The sequence below is a fragment of the Scyliorhinus canicula genome, chromosome 4 (assembly GCF_902713615.1).
Source record: "Scyliorhinus canicula chromosome 4, sScyCan1.1, whole genome shotgun sequence".
NCBI classification, from domain to species: domain Eukaryota; kingdom Metazoa; phylum Chordata; class Chondrichthyes; order Carcharhiniformes; family Scyliorhinidae; genus Scyliorhinus; species Scyliorhinus canicula.
Window position 1 is genome coordinate 2,670,989 of NC_052149.1, and position 25,792 is coordinate 2,696,780.

The 25,792-nt window shown below is 50.4% G+C and overlaps 1 protein-coding gene across 3 annotated transcripts in view; it reads right to left on the bottom strand.

The window, feature by feature from the left end:
* Positions 1–7,893: 7,893 nt before the first annotated feature.
* Positions 7,894–25,792, bottom strand: part of LOC119964303 (leucine-rich repeat and IQ domain-containing protein 3-like) — an 87,940-nt gene continuing 70,041 nt past the window's right edge. The window contains exon 8 of one of the 3 annotated variants that reach the window (XM_038793588.1): positions 7,894–8,479. In XM_038793588.1, the coding sequence (XP_038649516.1) occupies positions 8,233–8,479 (247 nt within the window). In that variant the 3' untranslated portion in view covers positions 7,894–8,232. The remainder of the gene's footprint in view (positions 8,480–25,792) is intronic. The other 2 variants (XM_038793587.1, XM_038793586.1) reach the window with 2 other exon arrangements.

A 25,792-nucleotide genomic window follows, 5' to 3' on the forward strand; every position in this document is an offset into this window, starting at 1 on the left:
CAGTACTTTGCTTCCTGAAGTCAATGACCAGCTCTTTAGTTTTGCTGACATTGAGGGAGAGATTATTGTCGTTACACCACTCCACTAGGTTCTCTATCTCCCACCTGTATCCTGATTCGTCGTTATTCGAGATCTGACCCACTATGGTCGTATCATCAGCAAACTTGTAATGGAGTTGGAACCAAATTTTGCCATGCAGTCATGTGTGTCCGGGGTGTATAATAAGGGGCTAAGTACGCAGCCTTGTGGGGCCTCGGTATTGAGGACTATTGTTGAGGAGGTGTTGTTGTTTATTCTTACAGATTGTGGTCTGTGGGTCAGAAAGTCGAGAGTCCAGTTGCAGAGTGAGGAGCCAAGTTCTAGGTTTTGGAGCTTTGATATGAGCTTGGCTGGGATTATGGTGTTGAAGGCGGAGCTGTTTTCAATAAATAGGAATCTGATCTAGGAGTCCTTGTTGTTGAGATGCTCTAGGGATGAGCGTAGGGCCAGCGAAATGATATCTGCTGTGGACCGTTTGCAGCAGTATGCGAATTGCAGTGGATCAAGGCGTTCTGGGAGTATGGAGGTGAAACGCTTCATGGCCAACCTCTCGAAGCACTTCATTATGACTGAACTAAGGGCCACCGGATGGAAGTCATTGAGGCACGTTGCCTGGTTCTTCTTTGGCACTGGTATGATGGTGGTCTTCCTAAAGCAGGTGGGTACCTCTGTGCAGAGTAGGGACCAGGTTAAAGATGTCCGCGAACACATCTGCCAGCTGGTCCGTGCAGACTCTGAGTGCACGACCAAGGATCCCGTCCAGACACTGGAAAACACCAGTGGGATGTCAGAGCTCCAGGAGAACCAGGGAGCCGAGGTGAGTGCTATGGCCATCACTGAGGAGAAGGTTCTGGGGAAACTGAAAGGTCTGAAGGTGGATAAGTCACCTGGACCGGATGGACTACACCCCAAGGTCCTAAAAGAGACAGCTGAGGAGATTGTGGATGCATTGGTGGTGATTTTTCAGGAATAACTGGAGGCAGGAACGGTCCCAGAGGACTGGAAAATGGCTAATGTAACACCCCTGTTTACGAAGGGAGGGAGGCAGAAGACAGGAAATTATACGCCGGTTAGCCTGACTTCAGTCATTGGTAAGAATTTAGAGTCTGTTATTAAAGATGAGATCGCAAAGTACTTGGAAGTGCATGGTAAAATAGGACTGAGTCAGCACAGCTTTGAGCTGGTTTAGCACAGTGGGTTAAATAGCTGGCATGTAAAGCAGACCAAGGCCAGCAGCGCAGGTTCAATTCCCATACCAGCCTCCCCGAACAGGCGCCGGAATGTGGCGACTAGGGGCTTTTCACAGTAACTTCATTGAAGCCTACATGTGACAATAAGCGATTTTCATTTTCAAAGGGAGGAAGTAACAAGGAAGTTAGACAAAGGAGAACCAGTGGACGTGATTTATTTAGATTTCCAGAAGGCCTTTGACAAGGTGCCGCATAGGAGACTGTTAAATAAGTTAAGAGCCCATGGTGTGAAGGGTAAGATCCTGGCATGGATAGAGGATTGGCTGACTGGCAGAAGGCAGAAAGTGGGGATAAAGGGGTATTTTTTAGGATGGCAGCCGGTGACTAGTGGTGTGCCTCAGGGTCTGATTCTGGGACCACAACTTTTCACAATATACATTAATGATCTGGAAGAAGGAACTGAAGGTACTGTTGCTAAGTTTGCAGGTGATACAAAGATCTGTAGCGGGACAGGTAGTATTGAGGACGCAAGGGGGCTGCAGAAGGATTTTGACAGGCTAGGGGAGTGGACAATGAAGTGACAAATGAAATACATTGTTTAAAAGTGTGAGATTATGCACTTTGGCAAGAGGAATTTAGGCATAGACCATTTTCTAAATGGGGAGATGCTTAGGAAATCAGAAGCACAAAGGGACTTGGGTGTCCTTGTTTACGATTCTCTTAAGGTTAACGTGCAGGTTCAGTTAGCAGTTAAGAAGGCAAATCCAATGTTAGCATTCATGTCAAGAGGGCTAGAATACAAGACCAGGGATGTACTTCTGAGGTTGTATATGGCTCTGGTCAGACCCCATTTGGAGTATTGTGAGCAGTTTTGGGCCCCGTATCTAAGGAAGGATGTGCTGACCTTGGAAAGGGTCCAAAGGAGGTTCACAAGAATGATCCCTGGAATGAAGAGCTTGTCGTACGAGGAACGGTTGAGGACTCTGGGTCTGTACTCGTTGGAGTTTAGAAGGATGAGGGGGAATCTTATTGAAACTTACAGGATACTGCGAGGCCTGGATCGAGTGGATAGGATGTTTCCGATGTAGGAAAAACTAGAACCAGAGGACACCACCTTAGACTAAAGGGACGTTTCTTTAAAACAGAGATGAGGAGGAATTTCTTCAGCCAGAAGGTGGTAAATCTGTGGAACTCTTTGCCGCAGAAGGTTGTGGAGGCCAATTCACTGAGTGTCTTTAAGACAGGGATAGATAGGTTCTTGATTAATAAGGGGTTCAGGGATTATGGGGAGAAGGCAGGAGAATGGGGATGAGAAAATATCAGCCATGTTTGAATGGCGGAGCAGACTCGATGGGCCGAGTGGCCTAATTCTGTTCCTATATCTTATGGTCTTATGGACCCGTCGCCTTCCGAGGATTCACTCTCGTGATTGAGCCATGGTTTCCGGTTGGGGAACGTATGTACTGCTTTCTTTGGCACACAGTTATCCACGCATTTGCTGATGATGTCTGTGACGGTGGTGGCATACTCATTTGAGTTGGTCGCTGAGTTCTTAAATATGGACCACTCCACTGTCTCTAAGCAGTCACGTCGGAGCTCTTCTGCTTCCTCGGACCAGCACTGCATGACCTTTGTAAGCTGGATTCTCTCGCTTGAGTTTCTGCTTGTATGCCGGGAGAAGGAGCACCCTCTGATGGAGTGGTTTCCCAAAGTGCGGTCAGGGAATGGAATGGTAGGCGCCCTTGATTTTTGATTTTTAAGGAAGGCAACATGTCGTCCTTACCTGGTCTGGTCTACATGTGACTCCAGACCCACAACAATATGATTGACTCTTAACTATCCCCTCAAGGGTAATTAGCACGGGCAATAAGTGCCGGCACAAGCTACAAAGCCCATGTCCCACAAAAGAATTTTAAAAAAGAATGTTCCTGATGGTGGGGAAATCAAGAAACATGGGTCATAGTTGAGGATAAAGCTTTTAGGACTGAGGTGAGGAGAAATTTCTTCACCCAGAGAGTGGTGAATCTGTGGAATTCACTCCCACAGCAAGTAGTTGAGGCCGAAACGTTGTGTAATTTCAAGAAGGAATTAGATACAGCTCTTGGGGCTGAAGGGATCAAGGCGTATGGGGGAAGGCGGGATCAGGGTATTGAACTTGATGATCAACCTTGATCATAATGAATGGCTCTTGCTCGAAGGGCCGAATGGCCTCCTCCTCCTTCTATTTTCTATGTTGTTCCAAAAAATCCACTTGGGAAGAATGAAATGCAGAGCAAGAGCCCACAGGTCAGTCTGGTGGCCAGACATCAGTCACTCCATTGAAGAGTTAATCACAAATTGCTGTACTTGTGACATGAATCGTCAACAGCAGAATGAGCCACTGGGGCAGCCCTCCCCCAACCTCCACTTCTCCTTCGAGGCCATGGATGTGATTTATTTGTGTTCAAAGGGAAAGTTTTCATTATCGTCATTAATTACTACTCCAGATGGTTTGAAGTGAGCAGACTGCACAGCGTTATGGCAGAGGCTCTTTACATCACTCAGAAGAATCTTTGTGACACATGGCATCCCAGGTGTTGTGGTGCCACACATCAGTGCTCAGTTTACTAACAAGTTTATTCCATAACTGGTTCAAATGGAGAAGCAGAAAGAGGATTTTGAACAATTAATGAATTGATGAAAAAGAACAAAGATACTAACCTAGCTCTTCTTAACTACAGAACCTCACTGTTAACAAAAATGTGTTCCCATCATCAGAGCTATTGATGTGAAGACGGGCTGAGAACGCAACTTCAAGATCCATAACAAGCACTACAACCTAACATAAGAACATAAGCACCAGGAGCAGGAGTAGGCCATCTGTCCCCTCGAGCCTGCTCTGCCATTCAGTGAGATCATGGCTGATCTTTCTGTGGACTCAGCTCCACTTACCCGCTCGAACACCATAACCCTGAATCCCTTTCCTGTTCAGAAATCTATCTACCTTTGCGTTAAATACATTCAACAAGGTAGCCTTAACTGCTTCACTGGGCAGGGAATTCCACAGATTCACAGCCCTTTAGAACATAGAACAATACAGAACAGTACAGGCCCTTCAGCCCACAATGATCAACCTAACCTACACCCCTTCAATTTACTGCTGTCCGTGTGCCTGTCTAAGTCGCTTAAATGTCCCTCATGACTCTGACTCCACCACCTCTGCTGGCAGTGCATTCCACGCACCCACCACTTTGGGTGAAGAAGTTCCTCCTGAGCTCATTCCTAAATCTGCTCCCCCTTATTTTGAGGCTATGCCCCTTGGTTCTAGCTTCACCCACCAGTGGAAACAACCTCCCTGCTTTTATCTTATCTATTCCCTTCATAATTTTATATGTTTCTATAAGAACCCCCCCGCATCCTTCTAAATTCCAATGAGCACAGTCCCAGTCTATTTAGTGTCTCCTCATAAGCCAATCCCCTCAACTCCGGAATCAACCTGATGAATCTCCTCAAATGATCATGAAAAAGGTCATGATCAAAAGCTAGTTTAGGTCAATGGGGTAGACAGCTGGTTTGTTAATGCAGAACAAGGCCAGCAGTGTGGGTTCAATTCCCGTACCAGCTTACCCGAACAAACGCTGGAATGTGGCGACTAGGGGCTTTTCACATTAACTTCATACTTGTGACATTAAAAGATTGTTACTGTATGCGGAGCAATGAAGGTCAAGTTCCTAATCTCAACTTCAAGCATCGAGCGCGAGACTGGAAAGTGCTAAAGACCGGGGAGAGAGGGTGGATACGAGATCGACAGAAAGAAGGCATTTATAGAATCATAGAAATTACAGTGCAGAAGGCCATTTGGCACCAGTTCTTGGAAAGAGCACCCAACCTAAGCCCACACCTCCACCCTATCCCCATAACCCCACCCAACACTAAGGGCAATTTTGGACACTAAGGGCAATTTAGCACGGCCAATCCACCTAACCTGCACATCTTTGGACTGTGGGAGGAAACCGGAGCACCCGGAGGAAACCCACGCACACATGGGGAGAACGTGCAGACTCCGCACACACAGTGACCCAAGCAGGGAATCGAACCTGAGACCCTGGAGCGGTGAAGCAATTGTGCTAACCACAATGCTACCATACTGCCCCTTGTAACAGAAAGATCTCCACAACCCAGATCTGATAGAAACAGAAAATTCTGGAAAAACTCAGCAAGTCTGGCATCATCAGTAGAGACACAGAATGAATGTTTCGAGTCTTTATGACCCTCCTGCAGAGAGCTTGTAGAATTTAGATAGACCAGGGAAATATCAGCAGCAACCAAAGAGACTCGATATCATGGAGAGGGAACAAATGGGACCTTGGATATAATATTCAGATTCGGATGGAGACAAGAAACCAAAACCAAATAGAAACTCTACAACCACCCGGGTGGAAGACGTTCCTCTTGAACGACAAGAGAGTGCAGTTCATCCTCAACCTTGAACCAAAACCAGGACAAGGCAAGGGAGATTGGTCACGGCACCGCACAGACTTTGGGAGGAGATGTAGGCGGGTGTATATAGTTGGGGTAAAGACTTGGGAGATGTAAAGTAAAGGGTTAACATTCAGGATCACGTAATATTGATGTAGCTAATAATGTAACTATGATGTAATGTTACATGTCGAAGAAACTGAGATCTGGTGGGAATCAAAAATACAACCTGGTACAGAATATTGGAGATTTATACAGATCTTTAAATAAACAAGAATGTACTTTTTATGAATTACGGTCTAAAATTGGAGCATACCTGCCACAAAGGAAGATGGTTGGAGGTCGGTCATCTCAGCTCCAGGACATCACTGCAGGAGCTCCTCAGGGTAGTGTCCTGGCCTCCCTTCGAACATAAGGTCAGATGTAGGGATGTTCGTTGATGACTGCAAAATGTTCAGCACCATTCCCGGCTCCTCAGACACTGAAGCCGACCATGTCCAAATGCAGCAAAACCTGGACAATATCTGGGCTTGGGCTGAACCAATGGAAGTAGGTGAGATCCTTAATGAGTACTTTGCATCGGTATTCACAAAGGAGAGGGACACGTTGATTGGTGATGTCTCAGAGGGATATGTAAACACTTTATAACAAGTCATTATTACGAGGGAGGAAGTGTTGGGTGTATTAAAAAGCATTAAGGTAGACAAATCCCCAGGGCCAGATGGCATCTATCCCAGATTCCTGAGGGAGGCAAGAGATTAAATCACTGGGCCTCTGACAGAAATTTGTGTGTCCTCATTGGTCACAAGTGAGATCCCAGAGGATTGGAGAATAGCCAATGTTGTACCATTATTTAAGAAGAGCAGCAAGGATAACCCAAGTAATTATCGGCCAGTATACTTGATGTCAGTGAAGGTGAAATTGTTGGAAAAGATTCTCAGAGATAGAATCTATGCACATTTGGAAGTGAATGGTCTTATTCGTGACAGGCAGCACGGTTTTGTACGAGGGAGGTCATGTTTTTTGAGGAGGTAACAAAAATGATTGACGACAGAAGGGCTGTGGATGTTGTCTACATGGACTTTAGTAAAGCATCTGATCAGGGGCTGGTTTAGCTCACAAGGCTAAATCGCTGGCTTTTAAAGCAGAACAAGCAGGCCAGCAGCACGGTTCGATTCCCGTACCAAACTCCCCGGACAGGCGCCGGAATGTGGCGACTAGGGGCTTTTCACAGTAACTTCATTGAAGCCTACTCGTGACAATAAGCGATTTTCATTTCATTTCATTTTCATCAGGTCCTCATGGCAGGCTGCAAAAGATTAAACCACATGGGGTCAGGGGTGAACTAGCTGGATGGATCCAGAACTGGCTTGGCTATAGAAGACAGTAGTGGAGGGATGTTTTTTCGAATGGAGGTCTGCAACTAGTGGCGTTCCACAGGGATCAGTACGATAGCACCAGTGGCTAGCGCTGTGGCTTCACAGAGCCAGGGTCCCAGGTTCGATTCCCCGCTGGGTCAGTGTCTGTGCGGAGTCTGCACGTTCTCCCCATGTCTGCATAGGTTTCCTCCAGGTGCTCCTGTTTCCTCCTACAGTCCAAAGGTGTGCAGGTTAGGTGGATTGGCCATGCTCAATTATCCTTAGTGTCCAAAATGGTTAGAAGGGGTTATTGGGTTATGGGGATAAGTTGGAAGTGAGGCCTTAAGTTGGTCGGTGCAGACTCGATAGGCCGAATGGCCTGCTCCTGCACTGTATGTTCTATGTCTATGTAACTCCCTCCCTAACATCACAGTGGGCGTACCTACACCTCAGGACTGTAGCGATTCAAGAAGACAGCTCAGCACCACCTTCTGAAGGGAAATTAGGGATGCAGAACACATTCTGGCCGAGTCAGCAATGCCCAGATACTGTCAAAATGAATTTTAGAAAACAGGTGAACCCGAATGAAACCCCACCTGGACCCGAACCCAAGACAAAACATTTCACTGTCAGGTCACCATGTATCATCACAAGGCAGTCCAATTGGAGCTGCTGGTGGCAACGCGAGCTCGGATATCTCTGGTGGACACCTCCCCACCTCACCTTGGGGTTGGGGTGGGGAAGGGGGTGATTTTCCACTCGCGTTTTCTGGGGGGGGGGGGGGGGGGGGGGGGAGGGCGGAGGGGACAGATCAAGCTCTGTGTGTACTGCAAGGAGTTGACGCTCTGACACTTAATCAGGAGAGTCCCAAATCGGAGTGCAGCATTCCCATTTACCCGTTTTATCTACGCTAATAGTGAAACAGTCCAAAAGGTCTCAGGGTGGGACTTGTGAATACATGTGAGAATCCAACACCTTGTTTATATACGATCATATTTTACAAGCTTTGAAATACAGTCTGGATTCACTGATGATTAAAATAATTACCAACTTATACAATATAGTGACAGGTGGGGTCGGTTATACATTAACAATACCAGCCCTGGGAAGAATGTCAGCGTGAATCGTGCAATTGAGAAGGTTTGTGACTATATATCGGGGCCTGACTTTGCGAGATTTCCTGGCTGTCAGGCTGATGGAGCACTTGCCTTAGACTGGGTCAGTGGGAGCTGAGGGGAAATTTCCGGCAGTTTCTGTGTGGGAGGGGCAGTCTGCTTAGCTGTCACCGGGCCAGTGGTTTTTGCGGGGTGTCGCCGTGCCTTCTGCGCTGCCACCCTGGCTCTGGCATGTAGCAATCTGTTCCGTGATGCCTCTGAGAGAATGGTACTGGCAGCCTTTCTTGCAGCAGTGTTCTCAGCTTGCATGGTCAGCTTCCTGGGGGTGGGAGAAAAATTAAATGGCACTGGAGTCAAATGCAGCACTCATATTAACAGAGGTCAACATTCTAATCACATTAACAGCGGGGTATTAAATAACCCCTGCTGCTTGGTTACAATTATTCCACTGTTTATAACTGTCATCCTTCAGATTGTTTGGTGACAATCCTATTTCTGACCTCTAGCTCTAGATCCTTTCCAAGTGGAAACCATGGGCGCGATTCCCCAGTCTCGTTACACTCTCACTCAAGCGTATCGAGGCGGGTGAATAGTGGGAGAGGCCAAAATCAAGATCTGCGCGGGCGCCAAACAGTTTGAGATGCAACAGGCCCGCTCCCATAGACAAAATCGGGATCCCAGGATAGAACATAGAACATTAGTGTGATGAAAAACCAATTATCATCCCTTAACCCCAATTTCCATTCAATCAAGAACAATCCCATATCCAATGGCCTGCCATCATCCAGCGGCCTCCCCAGCAAGTGGTCACGCTGGCACCGATTGGTATTCCTTTTTAAAACATGAACCTGGCGGAAGGGCTTCTGAGGGGAGCAAGGAGGTGGGTAGCCATCTTTGCTCACAGGCAAAGAGCCCGCGGATGCTGGGATTGCCGCCCCAGTGCTCAATGTGAGGTGGGGGACCCTCCGCAGGGGTGGGCCGCCAGTGGGGGGGGGGGGGGGGGGGGGGGGGATGGGGGGTGAGGCACTGTGGGGCAATCGCTCGCGGCACCATGCGAAACCCTGGATTCCAACCCTATACTGTTGGAACTAAGGGTTGGTGCCACCTCATCCCAGGCAGTACTGGCTGCCTTGTGGCTCACCCTCTGGGACCCCCGAGGGAACAGGACATCCCTCCTGGTCGCCAACGTGTCTCAGAGCCTCACCAGGTCAGCGTCCCGAATCCTGGGGCTGGTCTCCTCGGTGCCATTGTTGCGAGTGGCTGGGTTTGGCTGAGCAAGTGCAGCTTAAGTGCCACTCAACCTTGTTAGCAGGGGACTGGGAGCACGGTCCCGGCGAATCAGCTGGCGAACAATGAACAAAGAAAATTACAGCACAGGAACAGGCCCTTCGGCCCTCCCAACCTGCGCCGATCCAAATCCTTTATTTAAACCTGTCGCCTATTTTCCAAGGATCTACTTCCCTCTGTTCCCGCCCGTTCATATATCTGTCTAGATGCATCTTAAATGATGCTATCGTGCCCGCCTCTACCACCTCCGCTGGCAAAGCGTTCCAGGCACCCACCACCCTCTGCGTAAAAAACTTTCCACACACATCTCCCTTAAACTTTCCCCCTCTCACCTTGAAATCGTGACCCCTTGTAACTGATACCCCCACTCTTGGAAAAAGCTTGTTGCTATCCACCCTGTCCATACCTCTCATAATTTTGTAGGCCTCAATCAGCTCTCCCCTCAACCTCCGTCTTTCCAACGAAAACAATCCTAATCTACTCAACCTTTCTTCATAGCTAGCACCCTCCATACCAGGCAACATCCTATTTGTGGCAAGAAGCATTTTCAGTTTCGCTGGGCTGAACGGCAGGAAGCTCGCGACAATTCCGGCTCACTACCACACTTAGAAATCTATCCGGACAATCGCGCCACATATCTCTATCCAATTCAATCCTGCTGCAAGTTTAAAGAACTCCATCGGGGACCCCTCAGCCTCTGAAGTTAAAGCTCCAAACGTTTCACTATCCCCTCATTATTATTATTTATAAATTCATGGATTTGACCTGTAAATTGTTAAGAGCCTCACTATTATTTTCTAGAATGAGACACCATGCTCCAAGTGTGATATGGAGATGAACACTGATCCGTAATCTCCATGGGAACAGCAACAGTGCTCGGCCAATCTATACGGCAAAAAGGACAGTGCGAGGTAAATCTTTATGGAGAAAAGAACAGAGCAAGGTAAATTCAAATGAAGGAAAGAACAGTGTGAGGAAAATCTACATGGAGAAAGGAACAGAACTCAATAAATCTACATGGAGAACTGAAGAACATAAGAACTAGGAGCAGGAGTAGGCTATCTGGCCCTTCGAGCCTGCTACACCATTCAATGAGATCATGCCTGATCTTTAGTGGACTCAGCTCAACTTTCCCGCCCCAACACCATGGGCAGGATTCTCCCGTATCCGGCAGGCGGGCCTTACCAGCGCCAAAGAGCGGCGTGAACCACTCTGCACCTTCGGGGGCTAGGCCGGCGCTGGAGTGATTGGTGCTGCACCAACCGGTGCCGAAGGGCCTCTGCCAGCCGGCGTGAGTTGGCACATGCGCAGGAGCGCCAGCGTGTTCCCAGAACCGCTTCTCTGCGCCGGCTATGGCGGAACTTTACAGCGGCTGGCACGGAAGGAAAGAGTGTGCCCACGGCACAGGCTCGCCCGCAGTTCGGTGGCCCCCAATCACGGGCCAGGCCACCGTGAGGGCCCCCCCCACGGGGCCAGATCCCCCCGCGCCCCCCCCCCCGAGGACTCTGCAGGCCACCTGCAGAGCGAGGTCCCGCCGGTATAAACCTTGTGTAATTTACGCCGGCGGGACTGGCCGAAAACGGGCGGCCTCTCAGCCCATCGTGGGACAGAGAATCACCGGGGAGGCCACTGCCGGCACGGCGTGATTCCCACCCCCGCCAAAAACACAGCGCTGTAGAATTCGGCAGCCGGCGTGGGGTGGGATTCACGCCGTACCCCCCCGCCAGCGATTCTGCATCCCACCGGGGGGGTCGGAGAATCCCGCCCCATAACACTTTATTCCTTCATACTTCAAAAAAACTATCTATCTTTACCTTAAAAACATGTAATGAAGGAGCTTCAACTGCTTCACTGGGCAAGGAATTCCATAGGTTCACAACCCTTTGGGTGAAGAAGTTCCTCCTAAACTCAGTCCTAAATCTACTTCCCCTTATTTTGAGGCTATGCCCCCTAGTTCTGCTTTCACCCGCCAGTGGAAACAACCTGCCCGCATCTATCCTATCTATTCCCTTCATAATTTTATACGTTTCTATAAGATCCCCCCTCATCCTTCTAAATTACAACGAGCACAGTCCCAGTCTACTCAACCTCTCCTCATAATCCAACCCCTTCAGCTCTGGGATTAACCTAGTGAATCTCCTCTGCACACCCTCCAGTGCTAGTACGTCCTTTCTCAAGTAAGGAGACCAAAACTGAACACAATACTCCAGGTGTGGCCTCACTAACACCTTATACAATTGCAGCATAACCTCCCAAGTCTTAAACTCCATCCCTCTAGCAATGAAGGACAAAACTCCATTTGCCTTCTTACCTGTTGCACCTATAAACCAATTTTTCGCGACTCATGTACTAGGACACCCAGGTCTCTCTGCACAGCAGCATGTTTTAATATTTTATCATTTAAATAATAATCCCGTTTGCTGTTATTCCTACCAAAATGGATAACCTCACATTTGTCAACATTGTATTCCATCTGCCAGACCCTAGCCCATTCACTTAACCTATCCAAATCCCTCTGCAGACTTCCAGTATCCTCTGCACTTTTTGCTTTACCACTCATCTTAGTGTCGTCTGCAAACTTGGACACATTGCACTTGGTCCCCAACTCCAAATCATCTATGTAAATTGTGAACAATTATGTGCCCAACGCTGATCTCTGAGGGACACAACCAGAGAAACACCCATTAACCCCCACTCTTTGCTTTCTATTAATTAACTGTGGTGAATCACAGTAGCGTAATTCACACTGTATTACACATGTTGTACTATGTCTCTGTAAGCTCGGCACACGAGCAATTGCGCTGCTCTGCCACTAGGGGGAGATGCACTGGGAGTGTACGACAGTTTGTACTGGACTCCACCCTTGGCTCCACCCACGGCTCCTCCCCCTAACCGGAAGTATAAAGGTTGATGCTGAGAGCCTGCCTGCCAGTTCATCTGGAGTTCATCTTGTCACAGGCAGGCTCTATTGTAAGACGATTAAAACCACTGTTCACTTCTAACCACATGTTGCGTGAATTGATGGTCTCATCAATTTAATCGTCTTAAGAAACAGTAAGGAATGACCATGGAATCAGCCCTCAAGCCTAATCGACTGGAACTCGACCCGCAGGATGCAGAGGCAAAATAAATCTTTTCGCATTGGCTCCAATGTTTTAAGGCCAAACTGGCTGAAGCAAGCACCATAGAAATGACGGAGGAGCAAAAACTCAGTCTACAGCACGCAAGGGCGAGCCATCGTATATCTACTCTACTAGATATCTATATCTACTAGCTAAACTGTACCGGCTCATATACAGAGGCCCTGGCCCTACTCAATAGAATGTACGTGAGGCCTATCAATGAGGTCTAGGCGCGCCACGTTTTTACTACTTGCCGCCAGCGCCCTACAGAATCACTAGAAGAATTCCTCAGAGACTTAAAAGCCTTATCCTGGGACTGTAATTATCAGGCTGTAACTGCTGCAGAACATAGAGAACTTGCTGTCCGTGATGTCTTTGTTGCAGGCCTTACATCGAATTACATGCACCAGCGACTGCTGGAGAAGGGGGCCCAAAATTTTGAAGATACTGTTGGACTCGCTACAACTATGGAGGTCTCATTTCGTAGCCTCACCTTGTTTCCTGCCGACTGCGCACCCCGTCATGGGCCCCCGACCAGCGACTCCCCCAGGTCTGCGCCGCGCGGCCACCCAGCCACCATGCTGCCCCAGCCTGCCACTTTTGTGGCCAGACCCCCAGCACCCGCGACAGCACTGCCCGGCCCGCAATGCGACCTGCAGCAGCTGCGGGCGAAAAGGCCACTACGCCAGAGTGTGCCTGGCAAGGAACGCCCCAGCCCCTAAACTTCCAGCGGCATAAAGTAATCGCCCTCCGCACTCGCAGGCCCGCAAGCCCCGGAACACAGCGGCCTATGCCCCGACTCCGACCCCACCCGCCACGTGCGATCCATGGGGGCCGCCATCTTGGACGCCATCTTCCTCGCCGCCCGCCACGTGTGATCCACGGGGGCGGCCATCTTGGGCCCCATCCTCTCCACACCCAGAAAATTCAATTGAAGACTGCGACCTCAGCGGGCACTCATCGCGGGGCCATCCCAGCACAGCCGACCGAGCCGCCGACTACCTGCAACTCAACGCAGTCACACTGGACCAATCGCGCCCAAAGCATCTCCATAACTCTATGACGACGGTCCAAATCAACGGGTACAATACACCGTGCCTTTTCGACTCCGGGAGCACTGAGAGCTTCGTACACCCAGATCTGGTAAGACACTGTTCGCTCCCCGTTTTCCCTGCACAGCAAACTATCTCCCTCGCTTCGGGTTACCCACTCTGTCCATATCCAACGGAGCACCGTCGCAACTCTAACGATCCGAGGCGCTAGCTACTCTAATTTTCAACTATACGTCCTGCCTGAACTCTGCGCCCCACTCTTACTGGGACTTGACTTTCAATGCAATCTCAAGAGTCTCACCCTCAGCTTCGGCGGACCCCTACCCCCACTCACTATCTGCAGCCTACCACGCTGCGAATCTGCCCCCCTCCTCTCTTTGCCAACCTCACTCCGGACTGTAAACCCGTAGCCACTCGCAGCAGGCGGTACAGCCTAGAGGACAGGGTGTTCATTCGATCCGAGGTCCGGAGGCTTTTACGTGAGGGGATCATAGAGGCCAGTAACAGTCCCTGGAGAGCTCAGGTGGTGGTCGTCAAGACCGGGGAAAAATTCCGCATGGTCAAAGACTATAGTCAGACTATTAATCGGTGTACGCTCCTCGACGTGTACCCCCTCCCCAGGATTGCAGACATGGTGAATCAGATAGCCCAGTATCGGATTTGTTCCACGGTGGATCTGAAGTCTGCATACCACCAACTCCCAATCCGCCCGGAGGACCGCCACTTCATGGCGTTTGAGGCCGATGGCCGCCTCTTCCACTTCCTCCGGGTCCCCGTTGGCGTCACGAATGGGGTTTTGGTGTTCCAACGAGCGATGGACCGAATGGTGGACCAGTACGGGCTGCGGGCCACGTTTCCGTACTTAGATAACGTCACCATCTGCGGCTATGACCAGCAGGACCACGATGCCAACCTCAACCGATTTCTCCAGACGGCCCAGAAGCTTAACCTCACATACAACAAGGAGAAAGGCGTTTTCCGCACAACCAGTCTAGCCATCCTCGGCTATGTCGTGGAAAACGGAGTCCTGGGTCCCGACCCGGACCGTATGCGCCCCCTCTTAGAACTGCCTCTCCCTCATTGTCCTAAGGCCCTCAAACGGTGCCTGGGATTCTTCTCGTATTACGCCCAGTGGGTCCCTCAATATGCGGACAAAGCCCGCCCACTCTTTAAGGCCACACTTTTTCCCCTGTCAGCTGAGGCTCGCCAGGCCTTCAGCTGCATCAAGGAGGACGTTGCCAAAGCAGCCATGCGGGCGGTGGATGAATCCGTCCCCTTTCAGGTTGAGAGCGATGCCTCAGAGGTAGCTCTTGCAGCCACACTAAATCAGGCAGGGAGACCAGTCGCATTTTTCTCCCGAACCCTCTCCGCTTCGGAACTTAAACACTCCTCAGTCGAGAAAGAAGCCCAAGCCATTGTGGAGGCTATTCGTCACTGGAGGCACTACCTCGCAGGTAGGAGGTTCACCCTCATCACCGACCAAAGATCGGTTGCCTTCATGTTTGACAACTCGCAAAGTGGCAAAATTAAAAATGACAAAATTCTGAGGTGGAAGATCGAGCTCTCCACCTACAAATACGATATTATGTATCGACCGGGGAAGCTCAACGAGCCCCCAGATGCCCTGTCCTGCGGGACGTGTGCCAGCGCACAGAGCGACCGCTTAAAAGCCATCCACAATGACCTCTGCCACCCGGGGTCACCCGGCTCGCCCACTACATTAAAGCCCAAAATCTGTCTTTCTCCACCGAGGAGGTAAAAGCCATCACCAGGGATTGCCCGATCTGCGCGGAGTGCAAACCGCACTTCTACAGACCAGACAGGGCCCACCTGGTCAAGGCTTCTAGGCCCTTTGAACGCCTTGCGATCGATTTCAAAGGGCCACTTCCCTCGACTAACAGGAATGTGTACTTCATGAACATCATAGATGAGTTCTCCCGTTTCCCATTCGCTATCCCGTGCCCCGATATGACCTCCCACACAGTCATTAGGGCCCTGCATAGTATCTTCACCCTGTTTGGTTTCCCCAGCTATGTACACAGCGACCGGGGTTCGTCCTTTATGAGCGATGAGCTGCGTCAGCACCTGCATCGCCTCGAGCAGGACTACCAGCTCTAACCCCAGAGGGAACGGGCAGGTGGAGAGGGAGAATGCGACGGTCTGGAAGACCGTCCTACTGACCCTCCGGTTAGGGGGAGGAGCCAAGGGTGGAGCCCAGTACAAACTCCCGTACACTCCTAGTGCATCTCCCCCTAGTGGCAGAGCAGCGCAACTGCTCGTGTGCCGAGCTTACAGAGACATGGTACAACATGTGTAATACAGTGTGAAATTACGCTACTGTGATTCACCACATTCATCCCCTGTAAAAAAAGCAAGTCCGGCGGGGGTGGATCTCCCATTGGCAAGAAGTCCTCCCCGGTGCGCTCCACGCTATTAGGTCCTTCTTATGTACCGCTACCAACCAGACCCCTCACGAGCGGCTCTTTATTTTTTCCAGGGGCACTACCACGGGGGTTTCGCTCCCGGCATGGTTGAAGACACCGGGCCCAGTACTCCTCCGGAAGCACGTCAGGGCGCACAAACTGACCCACTCGTAGAGAATTACTACATTCGAACCCCCAGTATGCCTTCGTAGGTGCTCCGGGACCTAGCACCTGCAGGATCAAACCCCCCCACTACCACCGCCGAGGTACCCCTCACACTACATCCCACCCAACTCGCCCCCCACACCCCAGCACCTACCAGTTCGCTACATTTTTTTCACGCGCCAGCTAGCTCCCAGCGCCCCCAGTCCCCAGTCGAACCAGACGGGTACGAAGCTCGGGCGGAATCGCCCCCGGAGTCCGCCACCGTACCCCAACCGACTGCTGCAACCCCGGTGCTCCGCCGATCACAGCGGACAACTCGGCCACCGGACAGACTCAATCTGTAAGCCAACACCCCCGCCGGACTTGATTTTTTTACAGGGGCTGAATGTGGTGAATCACAGTAGCGTAATTCACACTGTATTACACATGTTGTACCATGTTTCTGTAAGCTCGGCACACGAGCAGTTGCTCTGCTCTGCCACTAGGGGGAGATACACTGGGAATGTACGGGAGTTTGTACTAGGCTCCACTCTTGGCTCCTCCCCCTAACCGGAAGTATAAAGGTTGATGCTGAGAGCCTGCCTGCCAGTTCATCTGGAGTTCATCTTGTCACAGGCAGGCTCTGTTGTAAGACAATTAAAAGCACTGTTCACTTCTAACCACGTGTCGCGTGAATTGATGGTCTCATCATTAACCAATCCTCTATCCATGCTACTACTTTACCGTTAATGCCATGCATCATTATCTTATGCAGCAACCTTTTGTGTGGCACCTTGTCAAAGGCTTTCTGGAAATCCAAATATACCACATCCATTGGCTCCCCGTTGTTTACCGCACAGGTAATGTCCTCAAAAAATTAGTTAGGCACGACCTGCCCTTTATGAACCCATGCTGCGTCTGTCAATGGGACAATTTCTATCCAGATGCCTCGCTATTTCTTCCTTGATGATAGATTCCAGCATCTTCCCTACTACCGAAGATAAGCTAACTGGCCTATAATTTCCTGCTCTCTGCCTACCTCCTTTTTTAAACAGTGGTGTCACGTTTGCTAATTTTCAATCCACCAGGACCACCCCAGAGTCTAATGAATTTAGGGAAATTATCACGAGAACATTTGCAATTTCCCTACCCATCTCTTTTAGTACTCTGGGATGCATTCCACCAGGGCCAGAAGACTTGTCTACCTTTAGCCCCATTAGCTTGCCCATCACTCCCTCCTTGGTGATAACAATCATCTCAAGGTCCTCACTTGTCATAGCCTTATTTCTATCAGTCGCTGGCATGTTATTTGTGTCTTCCACTGTGAAGACCGATCCAAAAAGCCTGTTCAGTTCCTCAGCCATTTCCTCATCTCCCATTATTAAATCTCCCTTCTCATCCTCCAAAGGTCCAATATTTACCTGAGCCACTCTTTTTGATTTTATATACTTGTACAAACTTTTATTATCTGTTTTTTATATTCTGAGCAGGTTTGCTCTCGTAATCTACCTTTCTGTTGCCCCCTAAACATCGGTACAACGATATGCCTGAACATTGAAAATTCTGGCACAAAGGTGCATCTTCTGCACTTTCACCAATTAGCGCGCAAGAAACCATATAGTGTGTGGAATAGACAGTTGCTCCATGAAAAAACCTCACGTTAGAATCCGCCATTCACATCTGCATGCTAAATTAAAAGTTCAAGAGGAGCACCAAGGAATTATGGAGAGAAACTAAGGTTTTTTCGGTATAGAACACATCCTGCCTAAATTGGATTTGCAGGTACAGTGAAAAGTATTTTTCTGCGATCAGCTCAAACAGATCAGTAAGTACATGAAAAGAAAATAAAATAAAAAGAAAATACACAACAGGGCAACAAAGGTACACAATGTAAATACATAGACACCGGCATCGGGTGAAGCATACAGGGGTGTTGTGATAGTGAGGTCGGTCCATAAGAGGGTCATTTAGGAGTCTGGTAACAGCGGGGAAGAAGCTGTTTTTGAGTCTGTTCGTGCGTGCTTTCAGACTTTTGTATCTCTTGCCCGATGGAAGAAGTTGGAAGAGTGAGTAAGCCGGGTGGGAGGGGTCTTTGATTATGCTGCCCGCTTTCCCCAGGCAGCGGGAGGTGTAGATGGAGTCAATGTACACGATGTACAAGCAGTCAATGGATGCACATGCTTTGCATATAATAAGCGTTGCAATAACTGTGGCAAACGGACTCACTTTCCCAAGTGTTGCAGATCAAAGCCACAACAGCATGCCACCACCACAGGTCATGTTGCCGGATACCCCTCCAAGGCTCGGAACATGAACAAAATGAATGACCCGAAAACAAATCAAAACAACCAGAGCATCCAACATCTTAAAGCATTCTACTCTGAAAATATTGACTTTATCACGGGAAAAGGTGAAGTATTCACAATTTTTCAACACTGCTCACACAGCAATGTCAAATTTAAAGTCAAAATCGATACCGAGGTAAAATGTAATGTATTTTCGAAGTGCTTCTGTGGGAAATTGATCCTTGTGCTGCACTAGATTCCCACCAACAAAGTAAATCTTGTATATGGTGAAGAAACCATACTGACGGACATCGTAGTCACTCAGCACCGCACACAGAGCAAATTCCAATTCCGCAGAGTCGGCCAGGACATCAACCCACTGCTGGTTCTCCAGAGCAGTATTGCACTGGGGCCGATGCACCTTTGGCTGGATGGACTCATTCTGCAGCACCAAGCCCCAGAGATGCGAGAGTACAAAGATCTGTTCCACTGTGATATTATTGGAAAGCAGCCAATCACATATCACATCAGGCTGGATGATTCAGTAACGGCCACTGTTCATGCTGAAAGAAGAATACCCCTTGCCATGAAACAGATGGATTGGATGGAATGACAATGCTGGGTATCATAGGTGAGGCCACAGAGTGGGTTTCTGCGATGGTTGCTGCAGTAAAGAAAGATGGCTTGGTCAGGATCTGCATCAATCCAGTTCATCTAAATAAATCACTTCCAAAACCCCACCATCCTATGAAGATGGCTGAACAGGGAATAGCCGACACACCCAATGCTATGATTTCCAGCATCCTGGATGCAAATTGTGGATTTTGACAAATCCCGCTGAATGAAGAATCTTTGAAACTCATTACGTTGATGTCTGGGATGGGCAGATACTGGTTCCTCCTCTTTCCTGATGTATCTTCACTGGCAGTGAGGTCCCCCAATGGTCTCTGGAACACCTCTTTGCAGGGCAACCTTGCGAAACCATCATTGATGACATCCTAGTCTAGGGTCATAGAGTGCAAGCCCATGATGCACGTCTGCGCTTGGCCTTTGACAGAATCAGGACTGTACAGGTGAAGCTCAATCCTGCTGAATGCAGATTTAGTGTCAGCCTAGTCCCGTACATGGGCCCTGCTCACCACCGATGGTGTGAAGCCTGACCCCAATAAGACAATGACTAAACAACAAATGTCCATACCTGAGGAAAAGCGTACCCTGCAGCGTTTCCTCAGCATTACAAATTATCGATCAAAGATCATTCCCTGCTACATTGATGTAACTGGACCCTCTGTCATACTCTCCATCAGGGTGCTGAATACTGTTGGCAGGAGCACCACAACGTTGCAGCCAACAAACCCAAAGGTCTGCTGTCAGTCCCTCGAGTGTTACAATACTTCGACATCCGAGCACCGGTATTCTTATCAGCAGATGCTCTCAGGACGGAGTCCGAGCAACGTACATCCAGAATGGCAGACCAGTGGCTTTTGTATCCAGAGCTCTCTCTGACATGGAAACTGGCTATACATCGATCGAGGAGGGATTTCTTGACCTAGTCTTCGCATGTCCAGCGGATGATGCTCAAGCTCCAAAGCTGCAGTATGATCCACAATGCCGGTAAGCAGCTATTCCTCACTGATGCTCTCTCCTGGGCTTACTTACCCATCACTGAGCATGCAGTTTGGGAGGAGGACATTGATATTATGACAATTCAAGTGTGGTCGCCAAGCATAATTGAGGAACTCAAAGTTGCCCAACAAAGATGTGCGGGTTAGGTGGATTGGCCATGCTAAATTGCCCGTAGTGTAAGGTTAATGGGGGGATTGTTGGGTTACGGGTATACGGGTTACGTGGGTTTAAGTAGGGTGATCATTGCTCGGCACAACATCGAGGGCCGTAGGGCCTGTTCTGTGCTGTACTGTTCTATGTTCTAAGTGGATCAAACATGCAGGCAGCTCCATGACATCATCACAAAGAGATGACCCATGAGGTCAAAAGATCCTCCCCACAAGCTCTGCACTATTTTGCCAGGAGAAAAGAATTAACCATGAAAGATGGACTGATACTGCATGGCCAGACGTTTATCACCCCAACTTTCTGCAGGAGTATTACACCCAGCAACTCTGCCAAGTACACCTGGGGTGGAAGCAATAAAGTGTGGGTCAAAGGAATAACCATGTCTAATCCCTCAATGTACACTGACATAGAGAGGGGAGTGTCCATCTGTGCACAATGCAACGTGTTCAAGCCTCATCAAACCAAAGAACTACTGCATCTCCATGACATCCAGACCTTCCATGGTCCCTCACCTCGGCAGATACATCGGAGTCGAATATCGGAGTCGAATGCGAGACATCTGGTCTTTGTTGATTCATCCTCGAGGTGGTATGAAGTTGATGACTTGCCCGACATGAAGAGAACTCCAGTAACTGAGAAGCTTGTACACGGAATTCCACAAAGGATAATGTTAGGACACACTGGGATGGTGTGTGGTCAATTCCAGACCCACTTGCCCCACTTATCATTACTCCATAATCAGAACCGCAATCGGATTCAGAACTCTTGTCTGACTCTCCATCACTGTTATTACTGTTAGATTCAGACTCCTATTAATCACCTTCAGGTTTGGAGTTCTCAGAATCTGGTTCTCTGCTAGATTTTATCTTTTTTTTTAAATAAACAATTTTATAGAGACTTCAATCGTAACATACTGCACAAGCCCGCTCCTCTCCCACCGGTACTACCCGCCATTTTATCCCTCCTACTCTACTCTATTATTACCCCCCCACCCTGCTGACGCTCATTCTTCCGCAAGGCCCTCAAGGCGAACTTAATTTTTTCCATACCCAGGAAACTCGACATGTCCGCAAGCCACAACTCAGTCTTCGGGGGCTTTGAGTCCCTCCACGCCAATAGTATTCGTTGCTGCGCTATCAGGGAAGCAAAGGCCAAAACATCGGCCTCTTTCTCCCCCTGGACTCCCGGGTCTTCTGAAACCCCAAAATTTGCCACCCCTGGACCCATCGCCACCCTTGTTTTTAGCACCCGGGACAAGACGCCCGCAAATCCCTCCCAGTACCCCCTAAGCTTAGGGCATGCCCAAAACATGTGAACGTGGTTCGCTGGTCCTCCCGCGCACCTAGCGCATTTGTCCTCTGTCCCAAAGAATTTGCTCATCCGAGCCACCGTCATGTGGGCCCGGTGAACGACCTTAAGTTGAATCAGCCCGAGCCTGGCACATGTCGCGGTCGAATTTACCCTACTCAGGGCCTCTGCCCACAGCCCGTCCTCCATTTCCCCGCCTAGCTCCTCCTCCCATTTAAGTTTCAATTCCTCCGCCTGGGACCCTTCCTCCCTCATGAGCACCTTATAAATATCAGAGATTCTACCCTCCACTTCTTCCCCCCTAGAGACTATTCTGTCTTGGATCCCCATTGGCGGGAGGCGTGGGAAAGATGGGACCTGTCTACGGACAAAGTTCCGCAACTGTAGGTACCTAAAATTATTTCCCCTTACCAGCTCAAATTCCTCCTCCAAACTCCTCAAACTCGCAAAGCTCCCTTCCAGGAACATATCGCCCCCCTTCCCACCCCCGCCGTCGCCATGCTCGAAACTCCCCATCCATACTCCCGGGGCAAACCGATGGTTGTCGCAGATTGGCGCCCAAACCGACGCCCCCGTCTCCCCTACATGCCTCCTCCACTGGCCCCATATCCGCAGGGTCGCCACCACTACCGGGCTGGTGGAGTACCTGGCCGGCGGCAGCGGTAGAGGAGTCGTGACCAGGGCTGCTAGGCTGGAGCTCCTGCACGAAGCCGCCTCCACCCGCTTCCAGATAGACCCCGTACCCACCATCCACTTCCTTATCATAGCGATGTTGGCCGCCCAGTAATAATTAATCAGACTCGGCAAAGCCAGACCTCCCTCGCTGCGGTTCCTCTCCAGCATCGCCTTCTTCACCCACGGGGATTTTCCCGCCCAGACAAAGCTCATGATCATCCTGTTAATTCTTTTGAAGAAGGACTGTGGGACAAAGATCGGGAAGCACTGAAAAACAAACAGAAATCTAGGGAGGATTGTCATCTTTACAGTCTGCATCCTCCCTGCCAGCGACAGCGGGAGTGCATCCCATCTCCGAAACTCTCCCTTCATTTGCTCCACCACCCTGGCCAAATTTAACTTGTGCAGCCTGCCCCAGTCTCGCGCCACCTGGATTCCCAAATACCGGAAATTTTCCTCAACCAGCTTAAACGGTAGCCCTCTCAATCTGTTCTCCTGGCCCCTTGCCTGTACCACAAACATTTCACTCTTGGCCGTATTTAATTTGTATCCTGAAAACTGGCCGAACTTCCTCAACATTCCCAGTATACTTCCCATCCCGGCCACTGGGTCCGACACGTACAGGAGCAGGTCGTCTGCATAAAGAGAAACCCTGTGTTCAACCCCGCCCCTCACCATCCCCTTCCAACCCTCTGCGGCTCTCAGCGCCATCGCCAGCGGCTCTATGGCCAGCGCAAACAGCAGCGGGGAGAGCGGGCAGCCCTGCCTGGTCCCTCGGTACAACCTAAAGTACTCCGACACTTCTCTGTTGGTCCTGACGCTGGCCTTTGGGGCCTGAGATAATAATTTGATCCAGTCCACCAATCCCTCCCCGAACCCAAACCGTCCGAGCACCTCCCATAGATAGACCCACTCCACCCGTCAAAGGCCTTCTCGGCGTCCATCGCCACCACTACCTCCACCTCCCTGCCCGCCGGGGGCATCATTATCACATTAAGTAATCTTCTCAGGTTGGCCGCCAGCTGTCTACCTTTCACGAACCCAGTTTGGTCCTCCCCAATCACCTCCGGTACGCAGTCCTCCATTCTAACCGCCAGTACCTTTGCCAGGAGCTTGGCGTCAACATTAATCAGGGAGATTGGCCTGTAGGACCCGCACACCTCCGGGTCTTTACCCCGCTTCAATATCAGTGATATAGTGGCTTGCGACATTGTCGGCGGCAGGGTCCCTCTGTCCCTTGCCTCATTGAAAACCCTCGCCAAGACCGGGCCCACCAGCTCAGAGAACTTCCTATAGAACACTACTGGGTATCCATCCGGCCCCGGGGCTTTCCCCGACTGCATGGCCTTTAGGCCTCCCAATACCTCCTCCACTCTAATCGGGGCCCCCAGCTCATCCACTCGCCCCCCACCTACTGTTGGGAATGTTAACCCGTCCAGAAACCTTTTCATCTCCTCCGGTTCTTCCGGCGGCTCCGAAGTATACAGCTTGCGATAGAAGTCCCGGAATACCTTATTCAATCCTGCCGGGCCCTCCACTTTGCGCCCCTCCCCATCCATCTGGTTTAGCTGGTTTAGCTCACTCGGCTAAATCGCTGGCTTTTAAAGCAGACCAAGCAGGCCAGCAGCACGGTTCGATTCCCATACCAGCCTCCCCGGACAGGCGTCGGAATGTGGCGACTAGAGGCTTTTCACAGTAACTTCATTGAAGCCTACTCGTGACAATAAGCGATTTTTTCTTTTTTTTCTTTTTGTTTGGGTCTGTGTATCAGGGCACTGTTTGGGTCTGTGTATCTGGGCACTGGGTGGGTCTGTGTATTTGCACTGGCTGGGTCTGTGTATCAGGGCACTGGCTGTGTCTGTGTATCCGGGCACTGGTTGGGTCTGTGTATCAGGGCACTGGCTCGGTCTGTGTATCAGGGCACTGGTTGGGTCTGTGTATCAGGGCACTGGCTGGGTCTGTGTATCAGGGCACTGGCTGGGTCTGTGTATCAGGGCACTGGTTGGGTCTTTGTTTCAGGGCACTGGCTGGGTCTGTGTCTCAGCACTGGCTGGGTCTGTGTCTCAGGACTCTGGCTGGGTCTGCGTATGAGGGCACTGGTTGGGTCTGTATATCTGGGCACTGGTTGGGTCTGTGTATCAGGGCACTGGTTGGGTCTGTGTATCTGGGCACTGGGTGGGTCTGTGTATCAGGGCACTGATTTCCCTAGCCGCCTCCCTCTTCCTGAGTTGCTGCGCTAACAGTCTGCTAGCCTTTTCCCCATGCTCGGACACCATGCCCCTCGCCTTCCTAAGCTGTTCCACTGCCCTACTCGTGGATAGTGCCCCCAGTTCCGCCTGTAGTCTCTGCCTCTCCCTGAGTAAAACCTCCCCTGGGGACTCCACGTGCTCTTCATCTATCCAAACCATTTCTCTGACCAATCTATCCATCTCTGCCCTCTCTGCCTTGGCTCTGTGGGCCCCAATTGAAATCAGCTCCCCCCGCACTATTGCCTTTAGCGCCTCCCACAGGGTCGCCGCTGAGACCTCCCCCGTGTCATTCACCTGCAGGTAATTTTGCATACATCTCCGAAGCCTCTCACAGACCCCTCCTCCGACAGCAGTCCCACGTCTAGCCTCCATTGCTGGCGTTGGTAGTTCATCCCCCCGGTCTGCAGGTCTACCCAGTGCGGGGCATGGTCTGAGATAGTAATTGCCAAATATTCCGTGTTCTTTACCTCCCCTATACAATCTCTGCTTAGTACAAAGAAATCTATCCTAGAATATACTTTATGGACGTGCGAGTAAAACGAGTAGCCTCTTCCTGTCGGCTGTCTGGCTCTCCAGGGGTCCACTGCCCCCATTTGCTCCATAAACCCTTTCAGCTCCCTTGCCATTGCTGAGAGTCTACCCGTTCTGGGACACGACCGATCCAAAGTCGGGTCAAGGACCATGTTAAAGTCCCCTCCCATTATTAGCCTGCGAGAGTCCAGGTCCGGCATCTTCCCCAGCACTCTTTTAATGAAGTCCACGTCATCCCAGTTCGGGGCATATATATTCACCAGCACCACTCTTCTCCCCTTCAGTCTGCCCCGTACCATCAGGTATCTGCCCCACCTGTCTGCGGATATGCCCTCCGCCTCAAATTGCACCCGCTTGTTGATCATAATTGCCACCCCCCTGGACTTCTAGTTCAAGTCCGAGTGGAAGATCTGGCTAATCCAGCCCTTCCTTAGCCTGGTCTGGTCAGACACTTTCAGATGTGTCTCCTGCAACATAATTACGTCCGCCCTCAGAGCCCGCAAGTGCGCGAACACCCGTGCCCTCTTAACCGGCCCATTCAGTCCCCTGACGTTCCAGGTGATCAGCTTGGTCGGGGGCACAACCCCCCCCCCGCCCCACGCTGGTCAGCCATAGCCTTTCTCGGGCCGGCCTGTGCGTCGCGCCATTCCTGGCCCGCTCGTTGGCTGCCTCCACCCTCGACCTCCTTCCCAGTGCCTATTTCAAGTCCCTCCCACGTCAGCAGAACAACCCCCCACCCCCACTAACATCACCCGATATCCC